Source organism: Nuphar pumila, chromosome 17 (genome assembly GCF_984573655.1).
Source record: "Nuphar pumila chromosome 17, dmNupPumi1.hap1.1, whole genome shotgun sequence".
NCBI classification, from domain to species: Eukaryota; Viridiplantae; Streptophyta; class Magnoliopsida; order Nymphaeales; family Nymphaeaceae; genus Nuphar; species Nuphar pumila.
Window position 1 is genome coordinate 64,741,592 of NC_143265.1, and position 19,744 is coordinate 64,761,335.

General features: G+C 37.7%; 1 protein-coding gene across 1 annotated transcript in view; it reads right to left on the reverse strand.

Moving 5' to 3' along the window:
* The window catches only part of LOC149812061 (E3 ubiquitin protein ligase RIE1-like), a 70,942-nt gene extending 51,923 nt beyond the window's left edge, over positions 1 to 19,019 (reverse strand). Inside the window, exons 1-6 of the mRNA XM_089992967.1 lie at positions 18,484 to 19,019; positions 18,321 to 18,324; positions 11,743 to 11,883; positions 11,479 to 11,539; positions 10,018 to 10,108; positions 7,254 to 7,373 (exon numbers count right to left, since the gene is read on the reverse strand). Coding sequence (XP_089849093.1) covers positions 7,254 to 7,373; positions 10,018 to 10,108; positions 11,479 to 11,539; positions 11,743 to 11,883; positions 18,321 to 18,324; positions 18,484 to 19,019 — 953 coding nt within the window. The remainder of the gene's footprint in view (positions 1 to 7,253; positions 7,374 to 10,017; positions 10,109 to 11,478; positions 11,540 to 11,742; positions 11,884 to 18,320; positions 18,325 to 18,483) is intronic.
* Between the last annotated feature and the right edge of the window lie 725 nt (positions 19,020 to 19,744).

Below are 19,744 nucleotides of genomic sequence, written 5' to 3' on the forward strand. Positions count from 1 at the left end.
ACAAAGACACGGATACAAATGCACAAAGGCATGACGAATATGAACTTCAATATATGAGATCCCAAGATGGGGCTTTACAAAAGCATATTTAACACACATAAGTCAATCAATAGGGTCTTTCACATCTTTAGAGAGAAGAAGTTCTATGTCAAACAAATGTCATATGAAAAACATGATTTGACTAAGTATATTAAAAACATCCACCCAAGAGTCAAGAATGAATGTTATTTGAGTAGAGGACCTTACACATTTAGGAAAATCTCACTTAAATGATTGCAAATACAAAAACTCATTATGCATATCAAATACAAAGGTGGTCGAAAAACCATAAGCACTTAATACATAGATTAAATGCCAAAATATCAAATTGATTTCCAAATATGCATATCAATGATATGATCCACTTGTATTTCTTAAAAAAAACAAAATATGAATGAAATTTTGCAAATTTCAACAATAGTTCATCCACTACAAGCAACTACCTCATTAGTCCTCCAATACCCATAAATCACGTGTATAAGCTACTAGAACAAGAACATAAATATAATGTCACTAAAGGCCAAAGACACACACAAAGGTGTGTATAAACATCTCTTGTCTATGTGTAATAATACTTGAAATGAGTGTATCAACGACAAGAACAAGAGAATACACGTCAACATGGACTAAAAGCATCTTTTGTCTACGTAAAAAGACACTCAAAATCAAGTATGTTCAGCTACTAGAACAAGAATACCAAGCCAACCATGAGCTAAAACGCACACGAATGTGTGACAATATATCTCTTGTCTACATAAAATGACACTTGAAACGAGTGAAAGAAGCCAACCATGGGCATACATCTCAGCGACTATAACAAGGACACAAATGCCAACATGGACTAAAATCACACACAATTGTGTGAATCAACGTGTCTTGTCTACATATGATGACACTCAAGACAAGTGTGTTCAGCTACTAAACCAAGAGAACAAAGCCAACAAAGGGCTACCAACACACACAAAGGTGTGAACAATATGTCTTGTCTACATATGCTGACACTTAGATAAGAGGGATAAAAGGAGAAGACACTTGAGGCAATAAGACTTGTACTGACAAACATTTAATAGATTATCAATTTCAATATATCTTAAAATACTTATGATTTAAAACTTTAGACATTCATCACATATATACATAATAAAATCAATGGCCAAAATAAACGAGTGACACACTCATAATTAGAGATCACATAACAAGTCATTTTAGAGTCAAACTACAAGTTGACAATCTAAAATGACATAACACGAGGTGCACATAACTCACCTCAACAAACATCTCTAATATAACAATAATAAGGCCAAACAAATGATGCATTAAATAACATGTGATGGACAAATATAAATGTCATAAAAAGGCAATAGACACTTAAGAAAATCATTTTCCAAATAGAAGTTTTTACAAAGAGGACCGATTAAAAAATCGAATCAAAGGTCCAATATACTCACTCACAACAATATGCCTCATAACAACAATTTTGCATAAACATGAATTATGCTTAATCATGATCAATTCTTTAATTTATATCAAAAAAGACTTATCATGAAACATTAAGCAAATAATGCATATGAAATTTCTATATCATGTAAGAAGAGGAAACTCACGAAAGCTCTCATAATACAACATGGTCAAAAAGGCATACATAAAATAGAGAAAATATCTCATTAAAGTGGGATAGAGCCCACACAAGAAGATGATTTTGAATGCAATAGGTTCAATAATGAACCAATAAACATGCACATAAAGTGCGAGTACACACACCCACTAAGGGATGAAGCCAAAAGAAGGTTATGAAATCATTTATCATAATGCAATCACATTTTAGAGAACATTGAGTTATCACGTAATGAAGCAAAAGGTGGTCTTCCACAAATGTTCTTTGAACACTCAAAAGGAGGTGTCTAAAAGACACTTTAAGCAAAACCCATAAAAAGGGTAAAAGAGGAACAACACACATGAATAAACAATTTTATTTATGTAAAAGAATGCTTAAAAAGCATTACAAAATGGTTATCAAAATGTATTCACGACAATCTAGAGATGAAAAATCTAGAACCATTCTCAAACATTGAGATAATCTTAATGCTATCAATTGTTATACAAAAATACATATTTTCAAAAGATGACACAAGAGAGTATGCATAGATAAAAGAAACAATATGAGAGACTAAGTGCATACATTCTCATAGAAAAAGCACTCATGCAATAACTAAAGCCACATGTCTCATAAAATAAACATATTTTCAATCAAGTTTAAGCATATATGCAAATGATTATATAAAATTTTACATTTTTAAGCATGTAACGAATCGAGAATTTCAAACATGAATATGCATGTCTATCAAGGATGAAATACAAATTGTATTTTGACGATTATCATATATATATATATATATATGTGTGTGTGTGTGTGTGTGTGTGTGTGTGTGAAAAACAAGTTTATATTTTATAAAATAAGACATCATTATCAAATCATTAAGATAAGACAATGATTGACGAAACATCTAGAATAAATAATTCATGGTTATATATATATATATATATATATATATATATATATACATATATATATACATGTGTATATATATATATATATATTAGAGTTATTTTCAAAAAAGGCTTCAAGATTCAAAACATACTACATATATCTAGTTTCCTTAAATAAGTTCAATGATGGTTAAAATACTATTTTAGAAAAAAACATACATTTTCATACATTTCCTTTTAAAACATACTATATATGTATATATATGTTTATATATGTTTATATATATCTATATATATATATATATTCAATGGTAGAAAAAAAACAAGTGTTTTTCTTATGTGTAATGCATGGGTTAAATACTTGAAAAGTGTAAGAATACATGCCAAGTAATCCCAAGTAGAAGGAAGAGAGATAAGAGATAACAAACGCTTCATCAAAACGTAGAAAAAGAAAAGAGGCAACAAAAACTTCACCACTTTTTTTATTTTTTGAACATCACGCTTTTCGATGCACCGAAGGACTAGCTTGATTATAACTATGCTCTGATACCATGTTAGAAAGTACGCCGAAAAGAATTACAAGAATGCATAATGCATTCATAAGTTTCAAAATTGGACAAATACAACCCCACAATGGGGAATAACAAAATGGTCCACTAAGAGACACCACAATAAGCCTACGAAGAGGCATAAGTTACATATGCTTTATTGAATGAGGGCCTAAAAGGCCATAGAATACAAGAGGGGGGAACCCCCTATTTATACAAAAAATGAGGGCTGAAAAAGGGGACCCATTGGGGGCTCCCCATAGAGACGTTGGGAGCCCCAACAGTCACATTTGTGACCGTTGGGGCCCCAACGGCTCTATGTGGGGCCCTTATGCATGAATCCCTTTTCAATATAAAAAAAATAAAAGAACTAAAAATAATTAATTACATAAAATAGTTGTTTCTAAAAACAATTGTGTAAAATGACCAAAATACCCCTATCGGGTATTTCACATATATATATAGAGAGAGAGAGAGAACATATATATTTTAACAATCCACATCATAATAAACATGATATTCAATCACATAAACCATCAATCATTTCACGACATTCATAATTACATCACTTGTATGCATGGAAACTCAAATCATTCTCATTTTAATTCATGGCAATCAACTTTATATCCATTCATACACAAAATGATCATTTGCATAAATGTATGAAACTAACAATTCATAGCATACTCCAAAGTGAAGTAAAAATACAATCTATCATACAATGTCATCATTCGCTTTCTTTATACTCAAAAGAAAACATTCTCATGTCTAACTTATGACTAAGGCATGCAGTATTTCAATTATAAATTCATATGTCATTTGTCAGAATGATTATGCATTTTGCATACAAATATAATAATGGAACAGGTCCTATCTTGACCCTTCCTGTGTGCCTCGCACACACAGGTACCTCACGTGCATCAACCAAGCCCTTAGCTTGTAACAAGGGGTCAAATCACATGATCAATCATAAACATGTCTTTTTCATTCACATGTGACAAAATTCATATGCAATAATCATACAAACTTAAAAGTCTCTACATGTTCACAATATATGATTATGCATATAGAAGGAGTCATACTAAAAATCTAATTAATTATTTCTCTTGTTATTCAAACACATCTAGTACAAAAGAGGGTATAGACATCCAGAAACAACCATAGGAGTATTCATTATTCTATATATTTTTTATTTCCCTTCTATGGCTTAACTGGTTCTTTCCCAAGCGATTAAACCCTACAATGCAGCGGTTGGGAGAACGAACCCATGGTCCCAGGTCTTGACCTGTGCCAAACCAAAATCGCCGACGAAAAATCGGTCATGCATCTATAACTCTGCAGAGTTGTGGTCCTACCGCCTAGAACTCATTGGTAGACCTGTCCCCTAACCTCCGTGGGACGAGAACAAGAGGCGCCTTCAACCCTCGAAACACCTCCCACAAGGCTTGTACAGTCCTTCTCTCTCCCGAGAAAACACGAGATCGGAACGGATCCAACCATCTCAGAAAACTCGACATTGTCGGTGCCTCAAATGGACCCATGGTTCGAGGTTGTCTTTATTATTAAGTCATAGGTCAGAGCTCAGCAATATATTCTCACAAGATAACTCTCTCATTCCCTCATGCATGAATTCAAAAGTCTATGCCACTTGCATCACTTAAGCTTACATGCTCTCATGCATGATATCAAAGTCTATACTACTTGCATAATTCAAATTTACATGCTATTATGCATGATATCAAAGTCTATACCACTTGCATTATTCAAATTTACATGCTCTCATGTATGATATCAAAGTCTATGTCATATGCATAATTCAAATTTACATGCTCCCATGCATGTTCATAACAATTTGTATTCACTTTCATGCATGACCCTATCATATCATGATTTCACTATATATGCTCACATGCATTATTCAATTCTAACATGATTTCATGCCTGATTTAATCTCAACATGCTTAACACAAGATGCACTCACATGAGTTATCATGCATGCATAGATAATTTCATTATCTCATGCACAAAACACATCACATCATACTTGCACACATTAACAAGATCTAAAGAAAAATGTAATCATCATCATAAGCATGATACATTCATTTTAGGTATGTTTTCATTATACAAATTTCACATGCATGGCAAGCTCAAAAAAATATATATAATGTCATGCAAGCATTTGATGTTAGTCAATTCAAGTACAGCAATACAGTCAACCATTTATTTCACAACAATGTCAAACATATACCTGCAACAAACACACTCTAATATCAACAACTAAGTGAGTGTGTGAGCAGGAGAGTGTTGCATTCAAGAAAGTAATTAACCTGTAGTGTGTTTGCACCACTTACTTACCACGGGTATTTACCCGATTTGCATGCTTTTGCATTTGCATTTTTCTTATTTCTTTTTGCATTTACATTTTTAGCCGTTTGCGATGCTTAGCATTAAGCATCGCGCAATTTGCTCAACTACGCACCTGCAATGCACAAATATACATACAATACAATACATTTTTAATCATTTGCTGGCAATGTGACTATGCTACGAACTCGGTGTGCATATTAACTAACTTTTAAATTCTATCATACAACATGAATAATATTCTAAAATTTTAGTTTAGGAATCCTACATTTTCGATATGATGAAAGGTAAAACGAAACTCGGGGTCCTGAAAGTCCAGAGCAACTATCGCACAACACGATCTACTCGTCCCTCTTACAAAGAGAGAGCTCTACCGCTGCACACACAAATGATAAATTCTAAATACACTTTCCCTTACGAGCAATAAAAATCAAAACGAAATTCAGTAAACCGATTTGCGAAAACCCTGAAGCGGCACACTAACAAGTCCAACCCAAAGAAACAAACCGAAAAAAGGGACCGATAACGCAAGGAATTAGCCTGTGGTGCGCTTCGGTCGGCACTCGAGCGAAAAAGAAACACAGGAGAAAGGAGGAAAAGAAGACGGGAAAGAAGAGAGGAGGGAGGAAGAAGGGAGAGATGGCGTTGGTCGGGCGGAGGTCGGTGATGGCGCGGCTCCAACCTGTCTGTGGATGGGGAAGGAAAGAGGGAAACCAGAAATGCTCGAGCGGCTGCGTGGGAGAGGAAAAGATGAAATGAAAACAGGAATGGGGTTTTTTGTTAGGGCTTCTATTACGGGGGTGTCATCGGGTCTGGATCGGACCCAGTTCGGGCTAGACCCAAGGAACCTAAATAACTAAATAAAAAAAACAATTTATACGATACAAAGGGAAAAGAAAATCTACATAACGAAATAAATAAAGTAAACAAAATAAAAAACACTAAAACTAAGACTACTTGGTGGTTCATAGTATTAACTTAGACGAAATTTGGTTTTAAAACAATAATTTATTAAATTAAAATATTTCTCGTAATCAATTTTATGACCAAAATACCCTTTTCACCAAATTGTTCTAAAAACCATTAAAATGTATTTTGTTACGTTCAAAACACCTCGAAAACACTCCAATAATTTTATGCTCTTTAAAACAATAAGTTTTCATGACAATATTATATTTTAATGATATTTTACCTTCAAAAATTATTGAAATGACCATTTTACCATCCTGTTAGAACAATATAATTAAGCGTATAAAACACCTAAAACTGACATTAAAAAGGTAAAAACACATTTTTAACTCGAAATAAGGCAATTCCTTTATTTTTTTTTCGCTTAAAAAAAATTTAAAGGTTTTACAAAGCAGCACCTGGTTGAAGACAAGAGGACACTTTATGGAAGTAAGAAAGAAGATGAAGGGAATCTGTAGAGAAAGCAAACTCATAATTTGGGTGGGTGGCCATGACCCCTAATAGATCTCTTAGTGATGGGTGGCACTACGTTGGTTCTATTCATAGGATAAAAATCCTAATCAGAGCACTACAAAATGAGTACTAAAACCTACCAGGATTTCAGCAATGCAATTCATAATTTGCAATATAAATAGAGAAAATCATAAAGGAATTTCACTGAATCATGCCACAACCAGAATGTCCTAACACTCTCTCTAAAGCTTTATGTATGAACATGTACCAGTTATGCAGCACAAAGTTTTATCTATGAAGATGTACAACTTAAGATAACCCCAAATTTATTTTTACTATGCAAATTATTATTATTACAGTAAAACATAATAGAATACTCATGGCCCTTACCAGTAGAGACGGGGAGCATTTTGCAGAAGAGTCTCACCTTCAGAAATCACCCAATAGAATCCAACTATCCACCAGAGGAAGGATGCCATTGTATTAACAGATTCACATCGTTTGGCAATGCTGCACAAGAATCACAACTGCTTCTGATCAGAGGTGCCACTATTGTAAGTAGGTCCATCTAAGTCATCAACAAGAAAAAGCCACATAAAATTGAAGGTTAAAAAGAAGAACGATACATAGAAACCAGAAAGGCAACTCATAGTTCCATACGAGCTCATGAATGAATCAAATAAAGAAACCAACCAAATGAATGTTTCAAAGTGACGTTTGCATAGACACCATTAGAAGGGAAGAAGTAAAAGCTAAGAGTGCATCTCAAGAGTATCAAGATATTTCTAAAAATTGGCTAACCAGATCAGAGTTACCGGAAGCTTCTTATGTATGTGGCGCTTCTTAGAAACTTGCTTCAAAAGTACGATACTCCTTGATTTTGAAACTTCATGGGAATCTCAATTCTTCCACGCTTCTCCTATGCTTCCCACAGGATTTGTCTATGCTTCTCTACAAGCTTCATATATGTTTCTCTCATGTTTCTTTTCATGTTTTTCATGTGCTCTCTCATGCTTCCACTCACTTCCCATGTGTTAGTTTTTATTTGCTTCTTGTTTAATTCTTATTCAGCTCCCATATTGTTTCCTTGTTTATTCACGTTTCGCTTTTAAATTGATTCTTCGCTGTTAGAAATGATATCCCACCTTCAACACAAGAGAAAGAGAAGCACAGAGGGAGAGAGATATCGATGGCTGCAGAAAACCCACTCAATTTGAGTTTGTTGTATTCTCTATTAGATATACACACGTACACTTTTATTAGGGTACAAAAACACCCTTTACACAAAGTATGGAATTTACAACATGCTCACAACATGCCATTAATGAGCATGTGTTTAAATACAACTAAAACAGATTGGGTCTGGATCCTGAGATCCAGACCCAGTCGTGATAATCTTTTCACCCCCCCTCAAGTTGTACATGGGTTTGAACCATGAACAACTTGCCTTTTAACATCCAAAATTTGTCCTTGATAAGTCCTTTTGTAAACAAGTCAGCAACTTGATCAGCAGTCCGAACGTATTCTGGTTCAATTTTCTTCTCTTCGACCTTCTGTCTTACAAAATGTTGATCAATTTCAATATGCTTGGCACGACTGTGGTAGATGGGATTGAATGACATGTTGATAGCACTTTGATTGTCACACAAGAGAATGCTTTTAGAAATCGATTCTCCTACTTCTGCCAATAGGTGTCTAATCCATGTCACTTCGGCTGTAGCAGCTGCCATTGATCTGTATTCAGCTTTTGTGCTCGACCTGGCAATGGCCTTTTGTTTTCTACTGCTCTAGGAGACAAGATTTAGGCCAATGAAAACACAATATCCTGAGACTGATCTACGCTCATCTGGATCTCCTGCCCAATCTGCATCTGTGTAAGTAAGAAATTCATGCATGTGATGGCCATGCATACTCTTTCTGTATAGAAGACCATCGTCAATAGTTCCCTTCAAATATCGAAGAATGCGTTTAATAGCTTTCATATGTCCAATATGTGGTTCATGCATGAACTGAGATACCTGATTGACCGAATAGACAATGTCAGGTCAAGTGAAGGTAAGATATTGAAGCATTCTGACTACCCTACGATATCCTGTAGGGTCCTCATACAAATCTCCATCTTGGGAACTTAGTTTCTGATGAAGTACACTGGGTGTGCTTAGAGGCTTGCAATCTGCCATACCTGCCTTGCTAAGAACATCAACAGTATACTTATGTTGAGTGTCATACCTTCAGGAGTCCTATCAACTTCTACTCCAAGAAAGTATCGCAGTTTACCAAGATCTTTCATCTTAAATCTATGGTTCAAAAGTTCTTTGACCTGTTCAATATGTTCATTAAAGTTACCTGTAATGATAATGTCATCAACATATATCAATAACAGGGTAACTATATCTTTGCATTTGAATATGAAAAGAGAATGGTCAAGAAGAGACCGACTAAAACCATATTTTTCTACTTCAAGAGAGAAACTATCAAACCAAGATCGAAATGCTTGTTTCAGACCATATATAGCTCTCTTTAATTTGCACATGTATTCTTTGGAGTTCCCTTCAGCATACCCAGTGGATTGCTCCATATATACTTCCTCCTTCAGAGTTCCATGGAGAAAAGCATTTTTTACATCCAGTTGACTAAGAGTCCATTGGTGCTCAATAGCCAATGACAATATAATGCGGATAGTACCATTTTCATGACTGGACTGAAGGATTCATCATAGTCTTGTCCTGGCTCCTGTGTGAAGCCTTTGGCAATCAGTCGAGCCTTGTATCGCTTGATAGTACCATCCGGCTTATACTTTATCTTATACACCCACTCTGAACCAACCACATTTCAATTGTGTGGTCTGGAAACTATATCCCAAGTGCCACACTTATGAAGAGCCTCCATTTCTTCGTTCATAGCTTCAATCCATCTTTTAGAATTTACTGCTTGATAAAACGTGGTGGGTTGATCTTCTTTGCCTAAGGCAGTTAAGAAAAATTGAAAATTCATTGTGAAGTTCTCATAACTAACCCACCTATCAATAGGATGCCGAGTCTGGGTAGACCTTCTATGTACAGGTGATTGAATGGAAGCAGAAGGAGAATTCAGCTCCTGATTAGGGTTGGGGAAGATCTCCTTCTCACGTCGAGAGTAAACAATGCCTTTATACCTTTCGGGAGCCAATGATGATTCAAATATCACACTTTCCTGAATTCTTTGCACATCAGTAGACACGTTTGCCTCATCTCTTTGATTATAGTCTGTAGAGCAAACACCGTCAATACTAGAAAAGAGATCTGAGTTCAGCCATGGGTGGTAAGTTTCAATTTCAGGAGGAGTGTCTAAATTATGACCAAAATTGGATTCATCAAACACAACATTTTTGGATATCTTGATACGTTTGCACACAGGATCATAGCATCTATATCCTTTGTAATCATCAGCATATCCCACAAATCTGCACTGTAAGGCTTTATCCTGAAACTTGTGTCGCATTGAACTGTCAACATGAACATAACATACACACCCAAATACACGCAAATCTTGATAATTTGGATGCACACCATGCAAAGAAAAATGAGGTGATTTGTTTTCCAAGATATTCATGGGCAATCGATTTATAACATAAACTGCTATATGAAAGGCCTTTGCCCATAAGGTAACAGAAAGATTACTATCATGCATCATACTCATTGCACTTTCAACAATATGGTGATGCTTCCGTTCAGCAATCTCATTCTGTTGAGGTGTATGAGGGCAAGACACATGCCTACTTATTTCATTTGTCTGGAGGAAATTAATAAAGTCATTTAACGAGAACTCACCCCTCCATCACATTGGAAACACGTAATATTCTCAGAGAATTTATTTTAAACAAAGGTATGAAAATTCTGAAACAATTTGAAGGTTTCAGATTTACTTTTCATGAAGAAGATCCATGTATATCAAGAATAGTTATCAACAAAAATGAGATAATATCTAGTGTCAGACATGGAAGGAACTTGAGCGGGACCCCAAACATCAGAACATATAATTTCAAATGGTCTTGAAGCTCTTTTATTAATGGAATGAAATGGGAGAACATAACTCTTACACTGAAGACAACTGGAACATTTTTTATTATCGACACTTAAATTCAAACTTGATTTGGAAATAAGACTGCTTGAAACAAGTTTATCAATAAAACGACTACTACAATGACCCAGACAACCATGCCAAAGATTCGTCTCAATACATTCAGAAAGATTAAAAACACTCTCAGGAGAAGCTGAAGATGATGATGTGAGCTTCAAGATGGAATCAACAGGTTAAACACGAGAGGAAGGATTCTCTTGAAACACGTACATATTCCCTTGATGTTTTCCTTCAGCGAACGTTTCCCTCGTGTGAAGGTCCTTAACATGAACAGAAAAAGGGGTAAACTCGACTGAAGCATTAATGTCATCGACAAGTTTAGAGACTAAAACAATATTTTTCTTGATATTAGGAGCATGAATGACATTTGAAAGAGCAAAAGAAGAGTTGGACATAGGAATTACAAAATTTTCAATGTGCGAAATATGGTGATAAGACCCATCTCCAGTGACAATACTATTTCTACCAATATAAGGAGCAAGATTTAGGAGCTTACCAGCATCACCAGTAACATGGGTGGCTGCACTAGAATCAACATACCAAGTACCGTGATCATTCTGTTTGATGTTCAATTCAGCCAATGCAGATAACAACTCCTTGACTTCCCCAGTATTCTTCAATGTATCTGGTCCCTTTCTTGTCTCCAATTGTTTCCCTCGATTTTGCGGGTTATACCAGCAATTTGCTTTGATGTGCCCCATTTTGTTGCAGAGAAAGCAGGTAGGTATCGTCCTTTGCCTTTGCAGATTAGGAGACATACTGGGAGTAGGTAAAATTCCACGGGCTCCTTGTCCATTCTTCTCTTGACCTCCCGTTTCCCGATATTCACACCTGCCACGTTCTCGACCATAAGTAACACCTGTGGCAAGGACCTCATGTGCTCCAATGGGATTGTGAATACCTTCGAAGAATCCCTTCAAGGTCATCTCATATTGTAAGAGCTTAGCACGAAGGTCTTCAAAAGTAGGTAAGTCTGGCAAACACAGCAAAGAAGTAACCATCATGTGATAATCGAGTCCCAGTCCGCTCAAAGTCTGTTGCACCATATCTTTGTCATTGACCGCACAACCCACGATGGCCAACCGATCTGTGATAGTCTTCATTTTGTTTAAGTACTCCATGACCGTCATGGAGTCCTTCCTCAGCATTTGAAACTCTTTCTTTAAAAATAAAATTCTATCCTGAGAAACTTGAGAATATGTTTGAACAAGACGATGCCATAACTACATAGTTGAGCAGTCATCTGGAATATGAAGTTTCACCCTCTCCATTTTTGCCTTCTTGTGATAAGAACTCTGGAGGGACAGGAACAGAGTCATCCAGAAGTCCAGAAAGATCCTGACTCCTTATGAATGAGATGATTTGTCTCTTCCAGGTTAAAAAGTTGAAATTGTTCACTTTCTCATATACAAGCTTATTGAGAAAGTTGGAAGATAGGCCAGAGTGAGAAGAAGGGAATGAGTCCATAGTCAATGGGTGAAAAATAAGAAGGATTAAGAGACTGGAAAGAGAAATCACTTTTAGAGCAAACAAAGTAAACTCAGAACTCGGTTGTTGTTGTTTTTTTTTGTACCTGCAGACCCAAGACAGAAAACAGAATATGCAGTGAGAAAGAAAAGAAACTGCTCTAAAGGAAATATGGATCAATCAGTAAGAAGGCACGTTAATATGAAAATAACGTGTTTTATCTAATCGTATTTTCTTTTTAAAAGGGAAAATTCCAAAGTTGAGAGGTAGACAGAATGATATTAATCAATCAAGGAAGTAAAGCGAACGTACAGGAGTAGACAGGTCAGATTCAGTTCTGACGTTAATTATGAGGAAAGATAAGGGATGGGTTTGACGTGATTTCAAACTTTGAAATCACACAAACATGAATTCAGATTTGTGGGGTTAGAAAAGAATATTTTATAGGAGAAATCAGAAAAGAATATGTTGTATGAAGAAAGGAATAGAAAAAGAGGAAACAAACAGGATAAGAAGAAATCGTTGGATTGGGAAGAAAGGAAGAGACAATGAGAATCAAGAGAAAAATACCTTTAGAGAATAGCAAGGAGGCTGGACACAATCTTCAAGGGATCTGTTGCTCTGATACCATGTTAGAAATGGTATTCCACCTTCAACACAAGAGAAAGAGAAGCACAGAGAGAGAAAGATATCGATGGCTGCAAAAAACCCACTCAATTTGGGTTTGTTGTATTCTCTATTAGATATACACACGTACACTTTTATTAGGGTACAAAAACACCCTTTACACAAAGTATGGAATTTACAACATGCCATTAATGAGCATGTGTTTAAATACAACTAAAACAGATTGGGTCTAGATCCTGAGATCCAGACCCAGTCGCGATAATCTTTTCATTCGCTTCTCGCTTCCTATACATTTTAAAAAGTCTTATTTCTCGCTTCCACTTCCTCTACCCAGTCTGGCAACCTTAAACCAGACCATTCTCATGTTATCATGAACAAACTGCTATACTATAGAACATAGTATCTGGATGAATAAAGCAGCTGGATTCAACTCCCATTAGCAGCCACCACCAAGTTGGATTATCAAAAAGTAAAGAAAAATAGTGCAAACTCTTACTTGAATGAACGATGAAACCTCCTCCCTCAAATCCCAGAGCACCTTAGATGACTACTGGTCATTAAAGACATACAGATGCACAAACTCTTACCAATATAGTTCAATCACCATCTATGTCACATGGATACGGATGCGAGAGAGGGACATGATGCGGATCCACTTGGTACGATTCGATAATTTTCAATAATTAGGACACGGAACACGGTTGTACACAACATAGATGTATGTATGTATGTGTGTGTGTATATAAAACAACAATTCTAAATTGCTACAATTAGGAACATCAAATAATGAAAGTAAATTGAAATTGAAATTGAAATGCAATGTAATTGATGACAAAATTCAAAAGAAAAAGAATTCAAATGAATATAAAATAAGTAAATAGGATCACAAAAAAAAATAGATAAAGTTAGTGACACAATGCTGACTGTGTGAAACTGGTTCACTGTGCCCATAAAGTGTTGTCATGTCCAAGTGTTAGATCGTGTTGATATAGGATTTGCATGCTAAGTGTCCTGTAGCATAGATCACTATGTATCAGGTTGGATGTTTCAAAGACCAGTAACAGCAACCCACATTGCATAAATTGTTTCCGGGTGATTTACAACATCACAAGACATCATAAAAAATACAAAACATGCAAATGTACTGTAGTAAGTAAACATGACATCCCTAGAGTATACAGACAGAAAAATCTGTCAAGCAATGCAAGATATCAGAATGAAAAATTAAACGACAAGAACAAAGTGAATCGCTATTACAAAACAGAAGAAATTTGGAAGTTTCATATATGGAGATAGAGCATTCAATTTTTAACAAATTGACTCATAAATGAACAGCCTATTTCTCACACAAGTTGTGAGCTGATTGCTCATATGAGAATTTTGTATCTAAAAAGTAAAATCTATAGCAGTTGGTAAAATAGCACTCGAACACATTTCTTATATCAGCTTTCAATTAAATGACTGCATCTAGTTGTAGTAAGTATATATCCTTGATTTGGTCAGAGACTGACATCAATCAGGTAAATCATGGTTGTAAATAGCCATAGTGGAAGCAAAAGTCTCGATGGCTCCGTGAGGGAGATAAGAACACCAAGTTCTTCATGGTATCAGTCAAGGGAAGAAGGCACTATAATAGTATCCATAAGCTCCTTATTGATGGGTCCCATACTACAGATATCTCATATTGAAGAAGAGTGCTTCAATTTTTTTCAGGATCTACTTGCAGAGGATGATGACAGGCTTGACTCCTTCCAAAGCTGTGAGAGACCGTGTCTCTCCCATGAAAAGAATCAGTCTTGCTTCAATTAGTGACGATGAGATTAAAAGAGCGGTTTTTCAAGCGAAGGGTGACAAGGCTCCAGGTCCAAATGGGTTCTCTGGCTTATTTTATCATAAATGTTGGGATATTGTGGGTAGAGATATCATTGCTGCAGTGAAAGATTTTTTATCAAAGGTAAGATTGTTAAAAACGTGAACTCTACTTTCATTTCGCTTATTCTGAAATCTCATGGTGCGGATCAGCTGAGGAATTTTAGACTAATTGCTTTGTGTAATTTTTTTTACAAGATTATTTACAAAATAATGGTCATTAGGATGATAGATATCCTTACAAGGGTGATTTTGAAGAACCAAGGAGCTTTTTTAAAGGGTAAAGGCATTCGAGAAAGTATTTTATTTGCCTATGAGTTGATTGATTCTTTTGACAAGAAAAAAATTGCTTTATGTTTGAAATTAGACTTGTCTAAGGCTTATGATCGTGTATCTTGGAAATTCTTAGAGTGTTCGCTCATTCGGTTGGGGTTCCATCCGTCATGGGTGAAAAGAATTATGCTTTGTGTCTCTATGGCTTCATTCCAAGTTGTGGTGAGTGGAAGTCCGAGTAAGAAGTTTTTGAGCTCTCATGATTTGAGGCAAGGTGACCATTTATCCCCTTGTTTGTTATTGTAATGGAGAGGCTTTCTAGGAGGCCGAAGTTATGTGAACTCAATAATCAACTCAGGTTGTCAAAGTCCCCTACCTTGATCAGAATATTTCGCATTTATTATTCGCGGATGACGTGTTGCTTTTTTGTAATCCATTGGAGGATCAGGTAAACAAGGTGAAAGATATTTTGTTGGAGTTTGTTGCTGGCATGAAAATCAACAATGAAAAAACTGCACTTAAAAGTCAGTTATAGTGCCCTTTAATGTGAATCAGGAAGTGGTTGATTGAGTCTCAAATCTGGTTGGTTCGCAATTAAGTGATCTTACGATGAAATACTTGGGGTTACCCATTCGTCTTGGTAAGCTGAATATGTCGCTATGTGAGCCTCTCATCACGAGAATTCAGCAATGCTTGGAAGTTTGGACTTTGGAGGGCTAAGCTTTTATCCCTTGTGAGGAGACTGTTGTTCATTCAAAATACATTAACTTGTATCCTAGTTTTTGGATCTTGTTATTCAAAGTCCCTAAGAAGGTGGTGGTGCAGCTGGAAACTATGTTCAGAAATTTTTTGTGGCAGGATTCAGAGTCTAGGAGGCGGCCTCACTTGGTGGCTTGGGAGGTCCTCTGGAAGCCAAAACGTGAGGGTGGTGTGGGTCTTCATGGGATTGAGGAGCTGAACATTTCTTACCTGGCCAAGCTCACGATTGATGTGTTCTTTGGGGATTCAAATTGGGCAGTCTTTAGGATATGCAAATATCTTCGCAATAGAAGGTCTTGGGGAGCAAATGCAAATGTTAGTTCAGGAGCTTGGAAGGGCATCTTATGGGGTTGGAATAGGGGTGGCAATTTCTGACACGACCCGCCAACCCGACCCGCCAACCCGCCTCTTAGGCGGGTTCGGGTTGGGCTTAAGCCAACCCGTTTAATAAACGGGTCGACCCGCGTAACCCGTTTATTAAACAGGTCGGGTTCGGGTTGGGGGTATGCCAACCCGCCAACCCGGCTGACCCGTTTAATAAACGGGTTAGGCGGGTGGGTCAACCCGCCAACCCGTCTGCCCGACCCGCCAACCTGCCAACCCGATCCGCCAACCGCCAACCCGACCTGCCAATCTGACCCGCGAACCTGAAAAGCCGTTTACCCGACCCAACCCATTTATTAAATGGGTTGGCGGGTCGTGTCGGGTTACCCGTTTATTAAACGGGTCGGGTTCGTGTTTGCCACAGCTGACCCGTTTAATAAACGGGTCGGGTTCGGGTTGAGGTATGCTGACACGCCAACCCCCCAACCCGACCCACCAACCCGACCCGATTGCCACCCCTAGGTTGGAAGCAGGTTGAACCACTTATGTCTTGCATGGTGGCAGATGAGACTATCACTAGGTTTTGGATAGACCCATGGTTGGGTCCTCCGCTGATCTCTCTTCTCCTGAAGAGGGAAAGACGCAGACTGTTCAATATGAAAAAAATATGTGACAAGGACGGGAAGGCGACGTGTGTTGAACGTCATGCCCCTTTTCCTGGCCTTGAAAGTTTGTGGCTTGATCTGGTTTCTTTTCAGCTCTCCCAGGGCCCTGATAAGCTTTGGTGGAGAGGTTCTATATGTGCAGTTGAGCTTAGCAGGAGAGACATTTGGGATGTCATTCGTAAATATGCTCCGTCTTATGATTGGTATGGGTATGTATGGCCTAAGAAAGCTCCTCCTAGGGCCTCTTGGGTTACGTATTTGGCTAGTCATGGCAAACTCCTTACTAAGGAAAGGTTGAAGGGGTTAGGGGTAGCACTGCCTAATAGATGCCCCCTTTGCTTCAAGCATGAAGAAACACAGTCTCATTTGCTCTTCACGTGTCCTACTGCTCAGTTGATTTGGAAATTTGTTTGCAACATATTTGGGAAGAAGTGAGTGTCTCACGCTGATTTTATTTCAGAGTTGTAATGGTGGATGACATCCAATCATCATCCCCCGTGGCTGAAGTCTGGATGGGACATCACATTCCATATTATTTGTTGGAACATTTGGAAACTGAGGAACATGCCTTATCATGATGGGGTGTTACCACGCAGATCTGATATTGATGATATCGTTTGGGCTTCTTATTCGGAACACTTTGCTGTGTTAGATTGACCGGTGTCTCGGGAAATATTATTTTACTGTTTGTCAAAAGTGGGTTGATAGCTGATAACTTCTGGTTGGCAGATTCCTCTATATTAGTTATCAGATTTGCTGCATTTGCATCTTGTACATTTAGAGGATATAATCTAGTCTCCTTTGTTGTTTACTCTCATGACAGATTTTTATGCTTAGGGGGTATGAAGAGTTAGCAATTCATCTTTCGTTGAAGGTGAGTGTTTGTCTATGTTTTCGGATATTCAGCAGGGTTCGCATGTGTGCTTGATCTCTAATAATCAGAACTCGCGCAGATCGGTCAGGGCTGCTGTTGCTGGACATCAGACATCCCTGTTGGTTCGTGCCTTGTCTGGTGTCTTTGTCATTTGTGATGTTTGGCATAAGGGACCTTTGTTGGCTATGGGCTATGTGCTTTTTTGGCTTCGTAATTGTCATAATCTGTTATGGAAGGACAAGCCACTGGATTGGCGGCTACCCCAAGTGGGTTATCATTTGTAATTTTCCATCAGCGTCCTTCAAAAAAATAAAAAACGTTGTTGCTTTATTCCGGGAAGCAACTGCCTTGCACTCATCATTGTACCATACCAAATGATAGATTCCTATTCTTTTGGATGTTGAAAGATTGGTTCTAATATGAACTACACATTACTAAAAAAAAATATTATTAGAACGGCAACAGCAACCTTTAACTCACAATTCTGAACAAGTTAAGAGTAAAAATTCAAAGATCGTTCTCAGCGTTCCGCATAGATTCCAATATTGTAACTTAGTCCAAAAATTCAAACAGTCGCTTCTCATGGTTGGAAGAAAAATTGCAGAAGGATCTCACATAGGAAGTGAAGAGTGAGTACATGTACCTGGATCGATTTCCAGAGGCATACCCTCTGTCTTCGTCATCGTCTTCACTTTCGTTCGCATCCGAATCCTGCTCCTCAAAGCCGCCAGCAGGAGCAGCACCGTTGCCGGGCGAGCGCCGGCTGTTCCTCATCCGGTACTCCATTGAGACAAAGAGGACGTGCAGGAGGCACTGCAAGGTGTAGCCGCATATCCAGACCCTAATTGGAGTGTTGGGCTTCTCGTTAACCGAAGAAGAAAGCACGACAATGGAGACGAAGATGAAGACGAGGTTCCACATGATGTCGAGAGCAACAACAGGCTTCGAGTAGCCCCAATCGGCCCGACGCTCTTCGAGCTGCCGGGCGGCCGTCTGGCGGACCATCACGGACGGCTCACGCAGGCCTCGCCGGCTGGCCGCGCGGGTGATCAGAACGGCCAGGTTGTTGCGGAGGCCAGCTGCCCCATCGCCGTTGCTCGCGGCCGCTGCTAGCAACGGTGTGCGGTCGACGGCGCCCTCTGACGAAGCAGCCAAGGCGGTGCTCGATGGTTCCTCCATTCTCACTGCTGGCGGACGACTTCTGGTACGCGAGAAACCGATGAATCCATGCCCACCCCCATTCCTTTAAGATATGAGAGAGAGAGAGAGAGAGGTTTGAAAGGTTGGTGAAGAAGAGAAATAAAATGAACTTCTTCAGACCTTCCTGTTGATTTCTTTCGGTTCTTTTATTGGATCATTTTCGTGTGCATTGCTCATTCGTCAAGGGTGGTAAATTTAACAATTTTTCAAGGAGTTTTCCTTTTGCTAGGCGTGTCATTTTTTTGCCCTGTATTCTAAAAACAGACCCACATAAAACCAGAACATTTTTAAAAACAGCCGAATGAGCACAGCACACCTTCGTCCATTTAACTCTGATTATTATTTTTAAATTGTTAATTAGATAAAAAAAAGCTATTGAACTATAGTTGATCAATAGAAGAACAGCGTGGTGTTTCCATTGTGTAATGTGAATTTTTCACATTTATCACAATTTTAAGCATAACTATCGGTTGTTTAGAGGAAGAAGGCGGACTTGATTAAAATGCATATTACAAAGAATTTGAATCTTATCCCCACTCTTTTTCAGTGAAAAAAAATCTTGCCGCTATTTTTGTCTATGTTAAATGATAGATAATAATAGGGATATAAATATCTCATCGCTATTACTTTACTATCGTCATGGATATTAGCTTCATAAATAACGGTGATCTAAATATTCAAGGGAATGCTTTGCTCCTACCTAC